Below are 19,033 nucleotides of genomic sequence, written 5' to 3'. Positions count from 1 at the left end.
CTGTATAATGCAGTCACCAAACATCTGTAGAGTGGTTTGTGGGAGAGAAGGGTCAACAACTGATCTCCAGGCAGTCCTGGAGCTTATTGGTCCCTAGGGGAGAGAGTGCAGGCAGTTCTTGTATATGCATCTTGTTGATATGCCTGAGTCTTGCCTTGTGAGAGATAGAAGTGCCTACTGACTAGACACTGTCTTGGGACTCCTGTACAAAGTCAGTAGTAAATACTTGCCAAGAAACTCCCCAAATCACTGATGCAGAGCTGAGGAATTTAAATTCCGTCTCTTGCATGCTCTTTCTTCAGCACCTTTGCTGGATACTACTGGCTAGAGGGTGATGGCTGGATGGGAAAAATCCAGTCCTTGCTTCTCAACACTGGTCAACATTCTTTTTCAGGTCTTTGGGCTGGGGAACAAGACTTATGAGCACTTCAATGCCATGGGGAAGTATGTGGACAAGAGATTGGAGGAGCTAGGAGCCCAGCGCATCTTTGAACTTGGGCTGGGAGATGATGATGGCAAGTGAGTAGCATGAAGGGGTAGTCTGAGCTTGGCAGGGAGTTGGCTATGCTACTTGAATTAAGGCAGATCTAAATTCCCCAGGGTGCTGACATGTCTCTGAGCATGTGTCTGCTTGCTCTTGCTCCCGCAGAGACAAATCAGATCCCTGTGCATTTAGAGCATCATAGCGGATCCTGAATCTGGTGAAATCCCAGTTAGCTTTAAATAACTGTAGTTGTGTGCTCAGCAAGGCTTCACAGCCTGCCTTTGCCTTGCTGTAGCTCCTTGCTAACTCATTCCACATGGGTAAGCTTAACTATCCCTGTGGAGGAGACAAATTCCATCTGTTCATGAATGGTTTGTTTTGTGGCAGTTTTCCAATTCTGACACTAATTTTCTGGATATCTCTATGTTCCCCTTGAACATGCCATTGGCATCAGCTTAACCTTGGAAATTACATCAGTCTGTGGCTTTGCCTCTAAGGGCTGCAAGATCTGATTAGAGGGATGAGGTTGTGTGGGAGGCTCTGAGCCCAAGAAAATAAGCTTTACCAGGCTGAACCTGCCTTTTAGAGAGGTGGTAGCAGACAATGCCAGRAGTGGACAAGAGGGAGCTGAGCTGGGTGAAGACCAAGCATTAATAACAAAGCTTTACTTGGCAGACCTGGTGGAGTGAGGGGTGGCTGCTGTGGCAGCAGTTCCCTGCTGCCCACTTAGTGCTCTGAAGGTGCTCTCTTGATGATCCATGAACATATGGAAGTACCAAAACTATCTGAGTCCAAGGGCAAATACCACAGTAAAGGAAGAAGTCCCTAGGGATCTCATGTTGTTCTTCTGGGAATGCCCCTTTTCTTCTTGGGTTGGGTAGGGTTATTGAATCTCTCTTTTTGTCCTGAATAGCCTGGAAGAAGACTTCATCACCTGGCGAGAGCAGTTCTGGCCAGCAGTGTGCGAGCACTTTGGGGTGGAGGCTACAGGAGAAGAGTCCAGGTAGGTATGAGARCAGATTCTCCTGAGGCCAGAGATCAGATCAGCCACCTTTGACTAGCAGCTGTCCATCAGCCCTTCACTGCTGTCCGCTTTCCTGTGTGCTGCTTCCCCTTCCAGACTTGAGAGGGAGCACATGAAGTAGATCAGTGAGCTGGGCTGTTTTGACTGAGCCGGTCCTAGTATGAGTTTGAATCTAGCTCTGGGTTTATGTTCCAAGTGGGCGATGTGTTAGGTTTAGTTTCTGTGTGGATGATTCTGTTGGGTACAGTGCTTCTAGCAAAGCTGATGGTTCCTCACAGTTTGGATTTTGTGAGAGCTCTGGGCTCTCTAATTTAGCTTGTTCCCTAATACTTTGAGGGGGATGAGGGGTATTTTGGCTGAGGGTAGTGGCATTTGCTTGAACTGTAGCAAATCCAGCAAAGCAAGTGATGATCCCTGTTGGGGATCCCTACTTGTGAAATCCATTTTGACTTTTTCCTTTCTTCTCTCCCCCTACTTCCTCCAGCATCCGCCAGTATGAGCTGGTGGTGCACACAGATGTGAACATGAACAAAGTCTACACTGGTGAGATGGGCCGTCTCAAGAGCTATGAGAACCAGAAGCCGTAAGTACCAAACCATCCTGGGCAGATTGTATATGAGCCAAGCCTTAGTTGATGGAGTCCTTGGTGCTTCTAATGACATGTATTGTGCAGCCAGCATTGTTTGTGTAAAGCAGCCATCTGGCAGATGTCTGCCCAAGAGAAGGGGTTCAGATCCCCTCAAGGCCTCTTAGGGGTTCCCTAATTAATGAATTATTAGTGTTGAGAAGGCAGCTGTCCTCACATGTATTGTTTTGCAGGGATGTGTCTTGCAGACTTATTTTAATCCCTTCACATTAATACTGGTGGGAGGGGGAATGACTGTTTCTCCCTTTCAGTGCCTCAGTGGCCTTATTCTGTCTCCTTGTTTGGCTGGTAAGTTTTTAGGTTGCAGAGTTTGTGTCTTAAGGTCAATCACAGCCTTTCTCCCTCAGGGGTGACCAATGTGATAATTGCTTGCAGTATGGCAGTGGGGATATTGATTATGTAAATAAGCAGCAACTTGAAATACCTATCTGAGATGTGATGCTCCCTCTAATTGACTGTTACATCTCTTGTTCTTAATGGGACAGAAGCTGTTGAATGCTGGACTGTGCTTAGAAGCAAAATGATCTGTTTTTCTGCTAATGTGGATTGCAGGAGGCTCAGGATTCAGATCCTGCTCCGGTGGGCTTTGAAATATGAGTGGGAAGACACTGTGCCCAAATTGTGTGGTGGCAAAGGGAATATGCCTGGATAAAAGCAGTGCTCTATGAGCCTGCGAGAGAGTAACCCAGAGGGTCCTTGTCTTTCCAGGCCATTCGATGCCAAGAATCCTTTCCTGGCCCCAGTTACGGTGAACCGCAAGCTGAACGAGGGTGGAGAGCGACACCTCATGCATCTTGAGTTGGATATCTCCAATTCCAAAATCAGGTAGTTTCCTACAGAAGACTGGCCCTTTTTTCCAGTGGGAGCAGGCTGTGCCAGAAAAGAGCAGGATGTGGCACTGGCCTCACTGAAGGGGACCTAATTATCATAGTTCCCTGTCACTGCAGCTCTAGGCTTCTGTACTGCTTATCAGGGCTTTCTCTCAGTTCTTGGGCTGCTCATGGCAATGYCAGCTGGCTGCCCTGGGCCTATCTGTCATAGCTGAGCAGTCTCAACAGCAGGAATCGTCTAGGAGCTGTCTGAAGAACAAGGGGGGCAGATGTACTATGAGAGAGGGGAGAATTGGTAATGACTTGTGTTTGGATTTGCRTGGCCTAGCTGTACAGGCGTGGGGGAATAGAGAATGATGTTGTTAGAAAACCTCTTGCTGGYGTAAATTCTTTTGTGTGCTTGTGAGAAAGCCATAAGCCCAGGTAGGTTGATACAGGTAATTACTGAAGAGATTTGGGGCAGTTTTGCCCCTTGTTAGCTGGGGAGCTGGCCTGTTCATGCTGGATGTCTGGCCTCACTGAAGTGTCTGGCAAAACTGACTTTACCTCTGAGCTCCCCTGTAAATGACCTGGTTATTGAAACCATTATTCTACAGCAATCCTTTACCACTATGGCTGCCTGCTTTTTAGGGTACCTGGTCTTGCAGGTGTTGTGTAGCGGCTCAGATCTCAACCATTGTCCTACTGTCCATTGYGCAGCCCACTTGTCTTCTAGCTGAACAGCTTGGGCTTGGTGTAGGTGAGAAGTGATGCTAGTGTTTCATTCCTCTGTTCTTATGCCAGGTATGAGTCTGGGGACCATGTGGCTGTGTACCCAGCCAATGACTCCTCGCTGGTGAATCAGATTGGTGAGATCCTACATGCAGATCTGGATACAATCATGTCCCTAAATAATTTGGATGGTGAGTAGGATGGATCACCTGTGAGCATCAGCAGTTCTCCTTCAGCCCTGGCATCTGTCCTTCTCACCAGAGAAAGCGGCCAGGTCACCTTCAGGTCCCACAGGGTGTCTCCAGGCAAAGACTTCCCAGCACCACTCTGAATTCAGTACCACTTTAGCAGCACTGGCACAGAGCCTGCTTGCTGAGAGCCAGCTGAAATGGGTCAGTTGTGAAACTTGCTTGGTGTGTGTATTCAACAACAAATTATGTAACAACACACTCCTAATTACAGAGCACCAGCCCACAAGCAGTCCCTTCTGCCACAGCAACCTCGAGCTCAGTAGGGGCCTTCCTGTTATTTAGTGCCTTGACTAGGCACTGGCTTGTTGTTCAACCCGATATTCCCAGTATAACTGGCCTCTGGCAGAAGGGAGATTCCCTGCCTTCTAGATCACATTCCCAAAGTATTTCTGTGCAGCATGACTTTCTCTGGAAGCCAGGGACAAAAAAAAATACCGCAGTGCAGCAAGGTGACAACCTTGGAGAAGGACATCAGGCAACACGTGTAAAACAGAAAGGAAAAAGCTATTGGGAGACCCTCCTGGAGAGGGAGCTGCCCTATGCTGATGCTCCTTCCATGTAGGATTACTGAGTGTTCAGGGCTCTGGCCAACAGGCTGATTCATCTCTAGGGCTACTCTGTCCTCTCCGAAGCCTGTTCTGCTCTCTCTCACAGACTCTCCTGCATATAGTTGTTGGCATGAAATCTCTAACAAAACAGTATGCARTTGCTGATTTTCTCTCTCTGTCTTCCCCCCTCGTCTCCAGAGGAATCCAATAAGAAACATCCCTTCCCTTGTCCCACGTCCTACCGTACAGCCCTTACGTACTACCTGGACATCACTAATCCGCCTCGCACCAATGTCTTATATGAGCTGGCCCAGTATGCCACGGACACCAGCGAGCAGGAGCAGCTCCGCAAAATGGCATCATCTGCTGCCGAGGGGAAGGTGGGAGCTGCAGTTTTCCTGGCAAAGTTGCTGGGTTGAACTGGGTGATGGGTCCAGGTGCTGTGGGATTCCCAAGGGGAATCCAATATTGTCAAGCTCCACGCTCAGAGAGCTGAAAAGAGTGTTTGCCAGCCTTATAGGGAAGTCATCACATGTGCGCCCTCCTTGCCCGCAGGCCCTCTACCTCAGCTGGGTGGTGGAGGCCCGGAGGAATATCCTGGCCATCCTGCAGGACATGCCCTCACTGCAGCCTCCCATCGACCACTTGTGTGAGCTTCTGCCTCGCCTGCAGGCACGCTACTACTCCATCGCCTCCTCCTCCAAGGTGAGCGCACTGTGGTCTGGCTCCAGTGGAGCACCTCTGCCAGGCCCATGGAAAGGCCCTGCCTTGAGGGGGAGACTGGGGCTAATGAGAAACCATTTTGTCTTCAGCTCCACAGTGTCACAGGGTCCCCTCTCAGCTGAGGATAGGACATGGGGAATTTCCCCTGGGAACGTTTTCTGCGAGAGAGGCAGTCCTGCTTACTCCCATGTATAAAGATGGGGCTATCCCAACTTCTGTAGAGTCTGCAGAAGGAAATGGTGCGTCACACATCACAGCTGGCTGTGCCCTGATACCATCAATCTCTCCGCAGCCCAGCTCTTCTCTGCCATATGTTTTGCTTTCAGGACTTGGAAGCAAGGTGATGTTTTACTGGTTGGTCAGGATTTGTCTGTTACTTTGTGGCCTGAAACTCTGGTCATACTTAGGGAAGCTCAGTGGTGCTGAGATAGGTCAGGGATAAGACAGGAGCCCTATGTTGGACATGCTTGGAGGTTTGATCTGCCAGGGGAAGATTAGCTGTGCTAGTGTTAACATTAGGTTAAACTTCTTCTCCCCATCACTGAACACAAGGGACTGAGCTGTGGGGGCTGCCAAGTACCTCAGCTGGGTTTTGCTCTGTCCCTCATGCTAATACCACCTCCTGGTAGGTTCACCCCAATGCCATCCACATCTGTGCCGTGACGGTGGAGTATGAGACCAAGACAGGACGCCTGAACAAAGGGGTGGCCACCAACTGGCTCAAGAACAAGGTGCCTGACGAGAACAGGAGCAAGTCCCTGGTGCCCATGTATGTGAGGAAGTCGCAGTTTCGCCTGCCCTTCAAACCCAGCACGCCTGTCATCATGATCGGGCCGGGGACTGGCATAGCCCCCTTTATCGGCTTCATACAGGAGCGGGCCTGGCTGAAGCAGCAAGGTGAGTGCCCGGAAACTTCTCTGGGGACCAGAGCTGCTGCAGGACAGATGTTCTTGCGTGCTAGTTGGTGACTCTGTTCATGGGCAGGTGCAGTTTGTGCTGGTTACACCACTAATGGGTTAAGGGAAATAGGTCTAGCGAAGCAGACAGCATGGAGCTGGGTGAGCAACAGTTGAATGCTTCTACCCAGTGTGGGGGTACTTTGTCTTCCCCCGCTGGCCTGTTTGGGTAGGCAGATAGGCACACACCTTTTCTCTGACCTCTGTCATCACCTCACCAAACTTCACTTTGTAAACACAAGCAGAGGCTTAGCTCTGCCTCCCCAGATTGAGCAGGAAAAGAGGAGGTGGAGAGGGCAGGACAGGAGCTGTGGGAGGCCAGCTAACAGGTGTTGTGTGACTGCAGGCAAAGATGTGGGTGAGACGGTGCTTTACTATGGCTGCCGCCATGAGCACGAAGACTACCTGTACCGCGAGGAGCTTGCTCGCTTCCATCAGGATGGATTCCTCACCCAGCTCAATGTTGCGTTCTCCAGAGACCAGGCTGAGAAGGTATCACTCAGGTCCCCCATTCTGTTCCTTATGCTGCTAAGCATCGCTCCCAGTCGTGGCAGGGAGGACTAAAAGGCCTGGAAAGCTGGAGACTCCCAGCCTGGGGCCTCACTGTTAGGGAAGGCCTTCAGCAGTCCTGGGAGCACCCAGCTCCTCCTCTGTCTTGTGGGGCCATGTGGGGAAGGCAAGCTGTGAGTGTGGTATGGCTTACCCTCTCTTGCCCCAGTCTGTGCTGTACTCGGTGGCGCTGACAGCTCTGCCTCCTCTCACCTCACCCACCTTGTTTCCTGCCAGGTTTATGTTCAGCACTTACTGAGGAAGAACAAGGAGAACGTCTGGAAGCTGGTTAATGAGGCAAATGCTCATATCTATGTCTGTGGGTAAGTCCAGCAGCAGGGAAGGGACTTGGAAATCACTCCTGTTCTCTAAAGAAAATGTGTGACTCAGTTTACCCACTTGCTTTACCTTATGCTTTACAAGTCCAGAGAGCGTTACGCTGTTTGTGGGCCAGGGTGTGGAGAGCAGCCAGGTGAATGGGGCTGGGCCAAATGAACCATCCGTATGTGGATGTTCAGAGACTACTAGAGTTTTGTCACTCCCTTGCCACAGCTTGGCTGCTCTGTGGTAAACACCCCCAGGCATGTCCTGGCTGAGYGAGCTGAAGCAGCCCCCTGCTCATCTCTGCCTCTGCTGGCTGTCTTAAGGCTGTTCTTGAACAGCCCCTGGCATCCAATACCACCTCTGCACCCTGGCAGAGACGAGCCCAGCCCAGCTGTGCTGTGGTGGAACGACAGGAGTGGGAGGGCAGAGGCTCCAATGTAAAGTAGCACTTCTGAGTAATTTGGGTGGATTGAGAAACACTCAGGCGGGTGGAAAACAGCTAGGAGGAGGCGACCGCTTGAATGGGAGCACCTGAGGCATCCCAAGCCGCTTTCTCTGCAGCAGAACCTGCAGAGGCATGGGCTGGCCTGGCACATAGGCCTGGACACCCAGATCTCCATGGGCTCCTCCGGTGCTGTCAGCCCAGATCTTGTCATGCCCAGCTCAGGACTTATAAGGGCAGATCATTCAGCCTTGAGATCCGCTTGGGCCACCCTGTGTGGTGTGAGCTCCACGGCTGCCTCCTTGCTGGATCCTCACTTCCTTTGGGGCCCACTTGCAGCTTCAGGGGAGAGATGGCAGCTCTGTCCAGCAGTAGCCCCAGGGCAGTGATCTGGGCTGCTGCCAGGGTTAGGACTTTGCCAGGTCAGGGGCAAGAGGCTGGGTACTGCTCTGTCTTTGCTCACAGTCCTCTCTGTTTCTAGTGATGCTCGCAACATGGCCCGGGATGTGCAGAACACCTTCTACGAGATTGTGGCTGAGTTTGGAAACATGAGTCAGCCCCAGGCCGTGGACTATGTAAAGAAACTGATGACCAAGGGCCGGTACTCTTTGGATGTCTGGAGCTAAGAGCAGGGCTGGCAGGGCCAGGGAGAGAACAGATCCTTGGGTGTGGGTCCATAGGAAGTGAAAGGTGCCTGCCAGCCCAYCCTGCCTGTGGGTGACCGCATCATCCCCACCCCACAGCTGCCCCAGTGTCTCCCTCAACCCCTCTGCTCTGGTGCTGACAGCTATAGCAGTCCCTCAGGGCATGCTGGGGATGGAGCATCTGGCATCTGTCCCCCATGTGYGTGTATCCCTGGGAGGCAGAAGGGGTTGAGAGGGACATGAGCTGGCTAAGGCTACTGTCTGGGAGCTGTGGTAGCCCTTGGCACCCAAGGGAGCATCTCTTGGCCCCTGCCTTTTCTTTGGGGTCAGTGGCACAGCTGATGGTGGGCACGGAAGGGGGCAGGAGGAACAGACAGCACTGGAGGTGCTCTGGACTCCTTTTGTGAACATGTGGCTTTGCTTCATCGCCTGGCACCTCAGGGAGGGGGCAGGAGAGGCTGGTTTTGGGGCCAGAGACAAGACAAGCCTCCCTGTGCAGTACAGGCTGGATATGGCAGAGGGGGTGCAGGAGCCCAGCAGCCCTTTGCGCACCAGCTTAGTGGCAAGGGCATGGTGCAGGGCAGTGAGCCGTCCTCACCTTCCTCTCAGTCTGAGCGTTCAGCCGTCTCTGGGGCAAGGGAGGTAGGGCTGCCAGCCAGCTCCCTCCAGCTCTCTGCTCCTGGCTCTCCCTGCTGGGAGGAGCAGTGTCCCCTGCTCTGGTCCTGCTCGAGGAGAGACCTGATCCATCCTATGCTGGAAGGATGTTAACTGTGCACAAAATTGCCCCATAMAATGGCTAAATAGATGCTGGTCCCAGCAATTGCTGCTCCCAGGAAAAGGCAGAGTGAGTTCCCAGTCTGGCCTTAAGCAAAGGTCAGCCAGGACCCTTCAGGCACCCCTTCATCCTCCCCCCTYGCCGTGGCCCTCCATGTCTCCAGTGTGCAGAGGGGAGGAGATGGCTCCTGTCCCTGCCAGAAGAGAGCTGGTGTGGGGGCTCAGAGGCTGCAGCAGCCTTGCTTGTTCCCTGCAGGTCCCGCAGCTGGCAGCTCCCCTGTGCCCAGCCCCTCCATCATGCTGTGTACGGTCATTTTTTAAATACTGTTTTTATTTTTAACACCTTTGTGATTTAATCATGGAAAAACTTTCAGGCTATCCAATGATGTAAATTATTTAAATATACTTTGCCCTTGGAATAAAAACACTGTTTCTGTAGTTCGCTTCCTGCCTTCCTGTCCTTCCGCTGCTTGGCTGGAGGGGGGGAAGGGGAAAGCAGTCTCTGCCAGCAGCCCTCCTTGCACATGGGAAGCCTCCACAACCTGCCCTAGCCCAGGGGGGAGGAACCAGGCTGCAGGTGTGGAGTTAGCCTGACCTGGAGCTGGTTGTGTCCAACAACCCTGGGATGCTGAGCCCTGCCAGGGAGGTGAGGATAGCAGCCCTGTACTGGGCATACAGGTAGGCAGTATAGGCACAAGCTTGTGGCAGATCAGAGAGCTCTGAAGTGCTGTTTTGTTCCCAGTTTCTCAGGAGTTTCCCTGAAGTCTAAGGCTTCTTCCTCTGTTTCTGGAGGGACTGAAGTCCTGCTCTGCCCCTACACAGCTTCTTCTGCATGTAAAGCTGTGGCCACAGCCAACGCCACTGGGCTTTGCAGGCCAGGGGCTGGAGCACAGGAGGAAGCTTGGCAGCTCCTGGCATGGCTTCATTCAACCCTCCCAGGTTGAGGAGCACTTCACCTCTGACATTGGTTGACTCTCTCCACTCATTATTTTGGATCCAGGGACATAGGCATGATGCCAGGCAGGCCATAACTGCAGATCAGGCCTGTGCAGCGTGTTGTGAGACCTCAGCAAAGCAAGGAAGCACCTTCCCTTTATTTTTCCATGTGCATCCTCCAGAGATGCAACACCAGGGTGCTGTTTGCACAGTTCCAGAGTGAAGCCTGGTTTGGACTCATGCTCTTCCCACCCACCCACCAAAAGGTGCAGATGGAGCAGCACACCTCTTGGGACAGTCATGTGGCCAATGAGCAGCCAGGACTCAGCCAAGCACTTGCCAAGAACAGCTCCTCCACCTCTGCCCCCTCTGCCCTGTGACGTGGAAGGGGGAGGAACTGTAGTACAAGGCTCCTAGTCTCAGCCTGGAAGCCTGCATGCATGGCCTCCAGCTGCCCTAGAAAGCAAGGGTGGTTTTGCTGGAGCAGCCAGGGAAGCAATTGCTCATAGCTGATGAGACAAGCACAGGCCTTGTCTACCTCTGCCATCACCCAGGGGCTGCCCTGGCTGCAGGGCTGGGGAAAGAAGAGGGACAGCATTTACCCTGGGAGGTGAGTGAAGGAGGTAACTAACAGCCCTGGATACAGCCTTGCACCAAGGGCATTAGTGCAAGCCAAGCACCTTGGACCCTGCCTGCAGCAGAGTGCTAGCAGAGCTGGGCTTGACTTCAGGGAACCATTCCCAGAAATGGCTTCAGGGTAAAGAGAAGGGGAGCAGCCGCCCCAGGCACCCTGTTTGTCCTGGAGGAGGAAGGCAGACAGGACGGGAGCTGCCAGGTGTTCCTGCTTCCAGGTTAGTGGCTCGGGCACACAGCTCCAGCACCACAGTGAACACAGTGTCTGTTCGCTAGCAGGCCCTGAGCTCCATCCCATGCCCAGGCAGGCCTGCTTCAAAGGAATGGGGCAAGACACACCAGTCTGGACGGCATCAAGGCAAGAAGAGGAGTGGGAGATGCAGATAGTGGGGCGAAACCAGCTTGGTCCCCACATTGCCTCCCTTCACTTCTGCTTCGTGTCTTTGTTCTGGTTCTGAAACTTCTGGTGGACGACGCGGAGGGTGGTGAAGAAGTTTCCCAGGAAGAGCATGAAGAACGGGAGGCCACACATGAGGACCTGCAGGAGCCACATTGCTGCAAGTCAACAGAAGGGACCTACAGACCTTCCCCTCCCTGGGGGCCCCCAGGCTGGCAAGCTATGGGGCAGCTACATTTGAGCCTCCCTTACCTGCCACTCCTTGCAGTCTGGGTGCTGCATCAGATGGAACAGGGTGATGGCATTGTAGAGCTGCCAAAACTGCAGGAGACAGAAGAGCTGCAGAGCCTCAGCTAATCCAATGCTCATCCAGCTGTTTTATCCAGGTACAAACCCCACTCAGCTCTCCCATGAGGCCAGCATGCCCCAGCACACAGTGAAACCCCATCCAGGGGTCAGAGGACTCACCCCAAAGGACCATGGTGAGGACATGTTCCCAGTTCTTGCTACTTTCTGGAGCCTAACACCCTGCAGAAAGCCTCAGACCCACCTACTGCTTTTGTCCATTAGCCTAAATGATCTGATTAGGAGTTAAACCTTAAGCAGCAGCTCAAGAGCCAAAGCTCAGAGGGGTTTTGGAAATGATCTTGCAGTCAGTCCCTTTGCTATGTTTCACATATCACTTCAGCTACTGCAGCAACAGCAGAGCTATCCTACTGGGGCACCCAGGTCCTCCCCCATCTCCCTAAGCAATTTTTGTGGAGGGGGTGCTCTAGAGGAGAAGACTCATTCAAAGATTGTCCTTTTCAGAGCATTTTCCCTTCCTCTGGCAACTCTATCACAAGGCTGCAGCAGCCAGCAGAGACCTGCTTGACGTCCAGGCAGCCAGGCACAGCTCAGACCCCACCCAGAGCTCTGGTGTTCCTTACAGGGACCTGCAAGGATCAGTACACACTTACCTGCCCAAAGAAGAGGAAGGGAAGCAGGAACGTGAGGCCTCTCCACATCCAGGACTGGAAACCCTCTGCAAAGGATGAAGGTTTGAATGGAGACCTGAAACCATGCTATAGCCTAGGGACCAGCCAGAGCCAAGCTCCTAAGGTAACAGGCTGGGAGGTTTAGTGGCCACTCTATGCCTGGCTGAGGCTCACGCAGTCTCTCCGTGGGCATTTGTGCTTGCAGGGAGTGTGGGGTAGACTCCGGCTGATGTTCCCAGCTCTGTAGTCTAGCAAAGGCCCCTCTAGAGAAAGATGCTCTAGTGAAGCTACCCTCCTCTGGAGTTGGACTCACTATGTGCCTGACAGGCTGCAGAGGCTGGTGTCTTCTGCAGGCTCAGCCCCAGCACTGTGTTGCTGGGGCCAGGAGGGGTGACAGCCCACAAAAAAGCATCTGGGGCATCAGAGGGAGGTTTCCCATCTGTAAAGCAGTTTCCTGGGGGAAGCTCAAATACCAGGAGCCACAYCTCTCACTGGTACTCTGTGTCCTGAGGTAGCCACCCTTGCCTTTAACAGATGCCACAGCTCCTATTTAACTTAACGCCATGTCTGRTGCTGGGAGGGAGGCTCTCAACAGCCATAGGAGCAGAGGCCAAGGCAGGTCCAGTTGGACTGGGACAACCATTAAGGGAAGATCCCAGCTTACCCACAGTGAGATCCATGTTGTGCCTCTCGCCCAGTGCTCGGAGCCGATACAAGCACCCGCTCTGATAGTAGTACTGGAGGAACTGCACAAAACCTGCAGGGAGAAAGCAGCTGAGCTCAGGAAGTGCTAGGATGCAGGCCCACAGCTCTCAGCCCCAACATCAGYCCAGCTCTGGGGTCACTCTGTGCACAAAGATGGTCCTAGCCCCATGGAGGTGGAGGGCAGGAAAAAGGCCATGGGAAAACCCAGACAAGCAGAGAGCTGTGAGCAATTACAGCCAGTTCTTCACGTGACTCCAGAGCCAGGCAAGCTTGGCATTGGAGGCTGCCTGCGGATAGGTCCCAACCCACTGTCCCAGCACTTACTCTGATACATGGAGAAGGAGAGGAACTGGTTTCTAAACATCTGGTACATGAGCCCATCTGGCCTGAGGAGAGATGATGATGGTTGAGAAATGTGAGGCTGAGTCAAGAGGTACAGCCAGCCTTGCCTGCCCCACAGCTGGGGTAGTAGCATCGCTGGCTCACCCCAGCTCCCACCAAAACAGGGGGACTCCCTGAAGCCAGGCACCACACTGCAACCCGTCTGATTCACTGCRGTTATGGAACACCTCATTGGAAGATATGTGCAGCAACTCAGAGGGATGGTGTCCAGTCTCAGGCATGGTTTGGGAAGCCAAAAAATGAGGGGCTGCGAGCACAGCAGTCAGGAAAACACTGCAGTAGTCCTTGGACAAGAACTGCAACACAAGGGACTGTGTTCCCTGACCAGCTGGGTGCTGCCTGTCTTAAAAAGGTGCTGATGGCTGTTTTGGTTTGGGGTACTTGGGCCTAGCAAGGAATGCATGAAGTAGACTGTTACACCACAAGGTCCAGCGAGCACAAATATGGCTATGGATTATGGCACCTACAGCAAGTCCTCTTCATCTGAGCTGGCTGCAGCCTGTACAGGCTGGGGTCTCTACAACCAASAGCTATCTCCATATCACAAAGGAGGTGAGAAAAGCAGGGCCTGCTGGGAACATCTAGGCAGGAGATAAGGRCACACAGACTTACCAAGTCAGCATGACACCTGAGAGGAAAGTGGAGACGTAGTGATGGAAAACCCACCAGCCTTTGATTCTAGAAGTCAGACAAAAGGCAAGGAGGTCATGAATCAAGGTCCAAACACACATCAAGCAAGCGGAGCTAGGAAAGCTGTCAGTGCTCTCCAACTCCCAGGGCAGAGCAAGGAGCAGGGGTGGTTACAAAGTAGCTGTGCATGGGGCAGGCCTCCAGTCCAGGTGGTACCCAGGGGCCGGGGCAGTTTTGACTGCTGCTTCACCTCCTAGCCACCTGCAGGTTCATCCAGCCCTCCTACCCCAGCAGCTACCTTGTAAGGGCCAGGGCAAACCATACAGCTGATTACCAGGGTTTGCCACACACCCTGAGTAGGAGGTTCTTGCAGCCACTCCCTTGGTAAGCATAGGTCTATGCAATGGGTTTGTACTCCCCCTTGTAGAGAARAACTAACTCACTGCATGCACCCCTCCCAGCCGCCCTCCCTGGGCACCTGAAGGACTCACTTGGATCCATTGTTGATCAAGATGCTCTCCCGGATGGTGAGGGTGCAGTAGTACCACACCAGGAGGAAGTTAAACACAGCGTCTGTCACCCTGGCACAGAGCAAAGCAAGGGTGAAAAGGAGGCAGTAGCACCRTGGCCCACAGGGTTGCTGGGTGCAGGCACCAAGTCAGCAATTGCTAGAGGCACTTAACCACCCAGTAGGGTGCCCTGAACAGACTTGGGCACAGAGGGGTGCTTCTCACACCATCTACCACCATCATTTAGGTCGCACTAGCCACAAARGCTACTGCACCTCCAGGAGCAGTGGCTGAGCTGATGAGACCCGATTAGCCATTTACTTTGTCAGGATTTCCAGTTCAGCTATGGCTTTTAAGTTGTAGTGTTGTTATGGGTCATTCAGAACCAGAAATGAGAACATGAAGGCCCTGGGAGGAGATCTCTGCCTGGCACTTTGGGAGAGCGTCCAAGCCAGACTCACCTGGAGTTGAAGAGGAACCGACAGGAGGAGGACACGATGAGCAGGATAATGGTGAGGTAGAGTTTGAACTTCTCATACTCGTCTTTATACGCAAACCTACAGGGAAGGAGAAGGACAGGCTGGGAGCAAGGCTGGAGGTCTGCATCCTCCCATCCCAACAGGCTGGACAAAGGTCTGCAAAGTGGCTCTAAGACATGTTCAGGAAAACCCTCATCCCCTGGGCACTTCTGAGAGGAGAGCAAACTACTCTGCTTTCATGCAGGTGAGACACATTCAAGCAGCCCTACAGTCATGCCAACTTGGTGGGTGRCCAAAAGGACAGAGAGGACATCTTCATGGGGAGGCCAGGACTTTGTTGGAAGGTCCTATTTGGCTTGTTAGAGCTAAYGGTCCCAGCTGGGTTCCAGGAATCTAAGAGGGAATTGAAAACTGGGTTGATTCTGRGAAATAAAGAACTAGACAGCCCTGGAAAGGGATCTGCGCAAGGTACATCAAGCAGCCACACATCTGTGCATGCTGTAATCACGAGCTGCAGTTCAGCYTGGGAAGAGTTACTGTTTCCTGGTGACAGGGAGATCCCAAACCACCTCAAAGCACATGACAGCAGTGACGAGAGGGCCATACTTAGCCTGCTTGCTGAGCAGTGTGACGTTCACGTTCCCAAGCACCAGACTCAAGTACAACCTGGAGAGAGAGCAGAGGCATTAGGACAGACATCTCCCAAGAGCTGGCTGGGTGCCTGGCAGTCGTGCTGTGAAGGCATGACAGAGCTGTCACACATTTCCCCACTGCTTGTGTGCTGGTGACGGCCAGCCCAGCACYCTTGATGCTCTGCAGTGACACCAGGGGAATGAGCACCCAGCTGTTTTCCAGTTGGAGCTGCCAGGCAGCGTGACTGGCACAAACACCCTGGCATTTTGTCCCAAGGGCATGCAGGAAGGGCACAGTCCCCRTCTCCGGCAGGCACGGAAGTGTTCACCGGGGCTCCCTCAGAGCACAGCCACAGTTCAAGGGTGAGTAAAGGCTGTGAGCGCCAGGAATGAGTGCAGGCAGGCACCAAAGGCAGGGGACAAGGGCAGCTCTGCAGAGCATCAGCCTGGCTCCTGCCCAGGCACCCTCCCAGAGGGCCTGTGCTGAGCGGTGACACCAGCTGAGAGCAGGAGCACAAGCAGGTTTGTGCCTTGCAGCTTTACAGCTACAGGCACATGGATGGAAGGGAGTGGTGTTTCAGCAGTGACCTTCTCTCAGGGACTTTGTCCTTCACCTCACCAAAGCTTTCACCCTTGTGAAACTAAAGCCTTCTCCAATGGTGAGGGGAAGGATCTGGCCCTGTGGAACACTCCTGAGGCCTGCAGCTATCTTCCAGCTGTTTATTTTCCCAGGAGCTACTCTGACAGGGGGCAGCCATGGCAGCACCTTGGCATCACAAGGCCCTGGCAGTCTTGACTCCCTCTGGCAGGGACCATCACCACCCAGACATGAGGAACCTCTTACCCATTCTTCTTTGGTAGATAGGCCTCCATCTCAAAGAAGACATTCTGCCTCTCTTTTATCAGGCTCTGAGTCTCTTGGATGGACTCCTCCTCTTCAGGACTCACATGGGCCTTGCACCTAGGGAGGAATCATAGGCATTGGTGTCAGGACAGCTGCTGTGACGAAAGCAACACATGCTCACACTTGGTATGTGACTGTCTCAGACAAGGGCACCCTAGGGTGAGGAAAGATGAGCTGAGGACAAGTCTGCAACTCCATCTCCAGAATTAGCTCCTATCTGTCAGTCTGGGGTGTTGCTTCAAGGAGAGGAAACAGGAATGAAAGTGAGAGGAAACTGCCACATCTTCTAGCCCTTGAACAGCAGTGGAGAGCGCTTTGGGTAGGAAGGGATTAGATTCAAGCACTCTGTAAAGGCCTTACAAGCTTTGACCAGGATGCAAGGCACAAATCAGGACAAAGGAAAGGAAAGCCCAAGGAAGATCTGCCTGCGTCAAGTCCAGACCTGCTATCAGTGAGGCTGCGGTAACATGTATAGTGGAGCAAGTGCTKTTAGAAGAGCTCTGTCCTTGCTGCTCCCCTCTCCTGATTCACCCCTGCCATGGCTTTAGGGGCTGTCACAGGGCACCAGCTTACTTTTTTAGGGACAGAGACAGCTCCTTCAGCCTCTTCTTCTGCCGTGCAATGGCGCTGGAGATCCCATCCTGGAGCTTGGTCAGCTCCTCAAGTTTCTGCTTGTACAGCTTGTGGTTATCCTGGGAATGAGAAATCGGCACCTGTTACTGCTGTCTTCAGCTTCACATGAGGCCRAGCTAGGTGCCCAGCAGTTGCCATCCTTGGGTCTTCTGCAGAGCACCTGGCACCCTCCCATCTCACACAGCCAGCACTCCTGGAAGGCCCCAGAGACACAAGGCTTTGTCCGTCTACTCCAGCCCTTGTCCTCTTTGGCACCTTAGTGTTATAGGCCTGCTAAGACCAGCTTGTGCTAGATCAGCACTGACTGCTCTGTTGCTGCTCAGAAACATCCTTGGTAGAAAACTGAATATGATATAGGAAAATGATGCATCTCTTAGAAATCTCCTGTAATTCAACTGTACAAGAGGTTGGGTAATAGAAAGGGTGGTTAGAAACCGTAGTCAGAAGGCCAGGCTCAACTGGGCATGCATTTGGGCACCTTGGAACTGTTCTCGYCTCAGTGAGGGCAGAAGCCGCAGTTGAGGAAACCCATCTCCAGTTCCTAGCAAGTTATCTACCAGGCAGACACACTGGCATGCTCACATGCAGCTGAGGAGCAGCAAGTCTTGTGTCTGACCATACCACCATGTGCCTGCAGGCCTGCGCACTCAGCCAGCCTCAAGCTCCAGGCTGCAAAAGCCCAGCTGACAGCACAGGCTTGCCCTGGGGGGTGCTCCCACAGCTGTGAAATCACCAGCTGCAGCAAAAGGGAAGTGAAAGATTCAGAAGTGCTCCCTGCAGCCACGAGGTGAGCTGGAGCTTGGGTTATAACCAAAGCAAAGTTGACCTGGAGAGAAGAGGCTCTAACTGCTGCTGCCAGGCACAATATAGGAAATGTCTCTTCCTTTCTCTGCTCAGAGGGCATAGCTGTCCAGGCCTTATGCTGTCTTCATTGACTCAGCGCCTCTGAGGATCCATCCGGAGCACCCAGCTAGGTGCTGGGTGGGACGGTGGAAGGAGCTAGTCAATAGGAAACACTAAAGGAACTTACAGCAGGGTTAAGGTCAACTGCCCAGCTCCATGTGCCACAGTAACCCAACTGCACCTGTGTAACCCTAGATGCCATTCTTCCTCTATATTTAGAAAGGAAAGGGGAGACCACACTGTGTCAACACTCCTTCTTGTGAAAGTCAGCTGAAAACAACCTCGCTTTAACCACAGGCGGCCTGAATATCACCTCTTCTAGAGAAATTAAATTCTGCTGCTCACAACCACCCTTGGACTAGACCTTGAGGTTTGCACAGTTTTCGTCTCTCCAGTTCTTATCAAGCACTTTATCAGCAGATCTCAAAGCCATTCCTAAAGGAGAAAGGTGAAACCGAGGTGCAGAGCAGAGAAAAAACTTGTTCTCCCTTCCATGGCAGGCAGCACAGCAGCAACAGAGTGGGAATAGATCCCACATACGCCCAGCTTCCCCAGCAGTGATTGATGTGCCCTGTTCATGGCAGGCTGTCCCCTGCTTGACAATCAAACTTCCTTGCTCCCATCTGAAGTCACCTGCTTCTGTTGCTCTCGGCCCTGGAGCTAACTAAGGGCAAGCAGTGTTTGGTACCGTTGCTCTCTCCACGGCTCCATTAGAGGCTCCGCACCCGGTCTAGTGTGCAGTCCGGACCGGGAGCCAAACTGGGACCAGGCTGCCCTTTCTGAAGGCACGCAGGGCTCAGAGCGGGCAGTCTGGTACATCCACGCAACCCCTATGGAGCAACAGCGGGTTTCTCAAAGCCTCCCTTGCCCCAAATCAGGGCACAGCTGCAGCGCRTGTGGGCAACAACATCCGCTTCGCCCCCTCCTGCCAGGGAGGGGGGAGAAGCAGAAACTGCTGCAGGGAAACCGAATGCCCTGACGACCTGCAACGAGGTACCGAGGGAGGGGACGCGTCGCTAACCTCTCCCCTCGGGTGACCCGCGTCCGAGCTGAGCCCTGCCCACTCGTCCTCCAGGCAGCCAGCGCGCCGGGATTACACAAGGCAGGCGGCAACGTCCCCGATAACGCGGCGGGCTCTGCTCACCCTCCAGCACGCCGCGAGAGCCGCAGCGGCCCGAGCCCGTCCCCTGCAGCCGGCGCCCCCGGCGCAGGGCAGCACCGGGCAGTCTCCCGCCCGGAGGCGGCGGCAGGAGGGCGCCCAGCCGGGCGGGCCGGCCAGGAGGCTGCCGCTGCGGAGAGGCCACGCTGCTGCGCTGCGACCTCGATTCCCGGGCGGCTCCGCTCCGCTGGATCCGGGTCCGGAGGTGCGACAAGGCGGCAGGGAGCG

General features: G+C 53.5%; 2 protein-coding genes across 6 annotated transcripts in view; one reads left to right on the top strand and one right to left on the bottom strand.

Annotated features, from left to right (window-relative positions):
• The window catches only part of POR (cytochrome p450 oxidoreductase), a 32,130-nt gene extending 22,786 nt beyond the window's left edge, over positions 1–9,344 (top strand). For all 5 annotated transcript variants that reach the window (XM_085315468.1, XM_085315460.1, XM_085315477.1 and 2 more), the window contains 11 exons: positions 395–519; positions 1,398–1,487; positions 1,993–2,091; positions 2,863–2,979; positions 3,768–3,886; positions 4,693–4,874; positions 5,050–5,199; positions 5,847–6,114; positions 6,520–6,665; positions 6,960–7,045; positions 7,970–9,344. In XM_085315468.1, coding sequence (XP_085171594.1) covers positions 395–519; positions 1,398–1,487; positions 1,993–2,091; positions 2,863–2,979; positions 3,768–3,886; positions 4,693–4,874; positions 5,050–5,199; positions 5,847–6,114; positions 6,520–6,665; positions 6,960–7,045; positions 7,970–8,114 — 1,527 coding nt within the window. In that variant the 3' untranslated portion in view covers positions 8,115–9,344. The remainder of the gene's footprint in view (positions 1–394; positions 520–1,397; positions 1,488–1,992; positions 2,092–2,862; positions 2,980–3,767; positions 3,887–4,692; positions 4,875–5,049; positions 5,200–5,846; positions 6,115–6,519; positions 6,666–6,959; positions 7,046–7,969) is intronic.
• A 1,466-nt stretch (positions 9,345–10,810) lies between these two features.
• Positions 10,811–17,370, bottom strand: TMEM120A (transmembrane protein 120A). The gene is made up of 12 exons (XM_085314769.1): positions 17,365–17,370; positions 16,684–16,823; positions 16,051–16,167; positions 15,181–15,240; positions 14,557–14,652; positions 14,078–14,167; positions 13,569–13,634; positions 12,879–12,940; positions 12,514–12,606; positions 11,832–11,896; positions 11,125–11,193; positions 10,811–11,013 (listed from the first exon to the last, which is right to left on the bottom strand). The coding sequence occupies exons 1-12, from the start codon at positions 17,368–17,370 to the stop codon at positions 10,900–10,902; spliced, it is 978 nt and encodes a 325-aa protein (XP_085170895.1). The 3' UTR covers positions 10,811–10,899.
• Positions 17,371–19,033: the final 1,663 nt, after the last annotated feature.

The sequence above is a fragment of the Rhea americana genome, unplaced genomic scaffold (assembly GCF_003343005.1).
Source record: "Rhea americana isolate MKP2758 unplaced genomic scaffold, rheAme1 scaffold_111, whole genome shotgun sequence".
In the NCBI taxonomy this organism is placed as follows: Eukaryota; Metazoa; Chordata; class Aves; order Rheiformes; family Rheidae; genus Rhea; species Rhea americana.
This window is presented reverse-complemented; position numbering and strand designations above follow the sequence as displayed.

Excerpts from the sequence above, each read along its gene's own strand:
- TMEM120A (XM_085314769.1), bottom strand. Across the intron at positions 11,897-12,513 it reads CAACATGGATCTCACTGTGG|AGGGTTTCCAGTCCTGGATG; the intron begins GTAAGCTGGGAT and ends CATCCTTTGCAG. Across the intron at positions 11,014-11,124 it reads CAGACTGCAAGGAGTGGCAG|GTCCTCATGTGTGGCCTCCC; the intron begins GTAAGGGAGGCT and ends TGGCTCCTGCAG.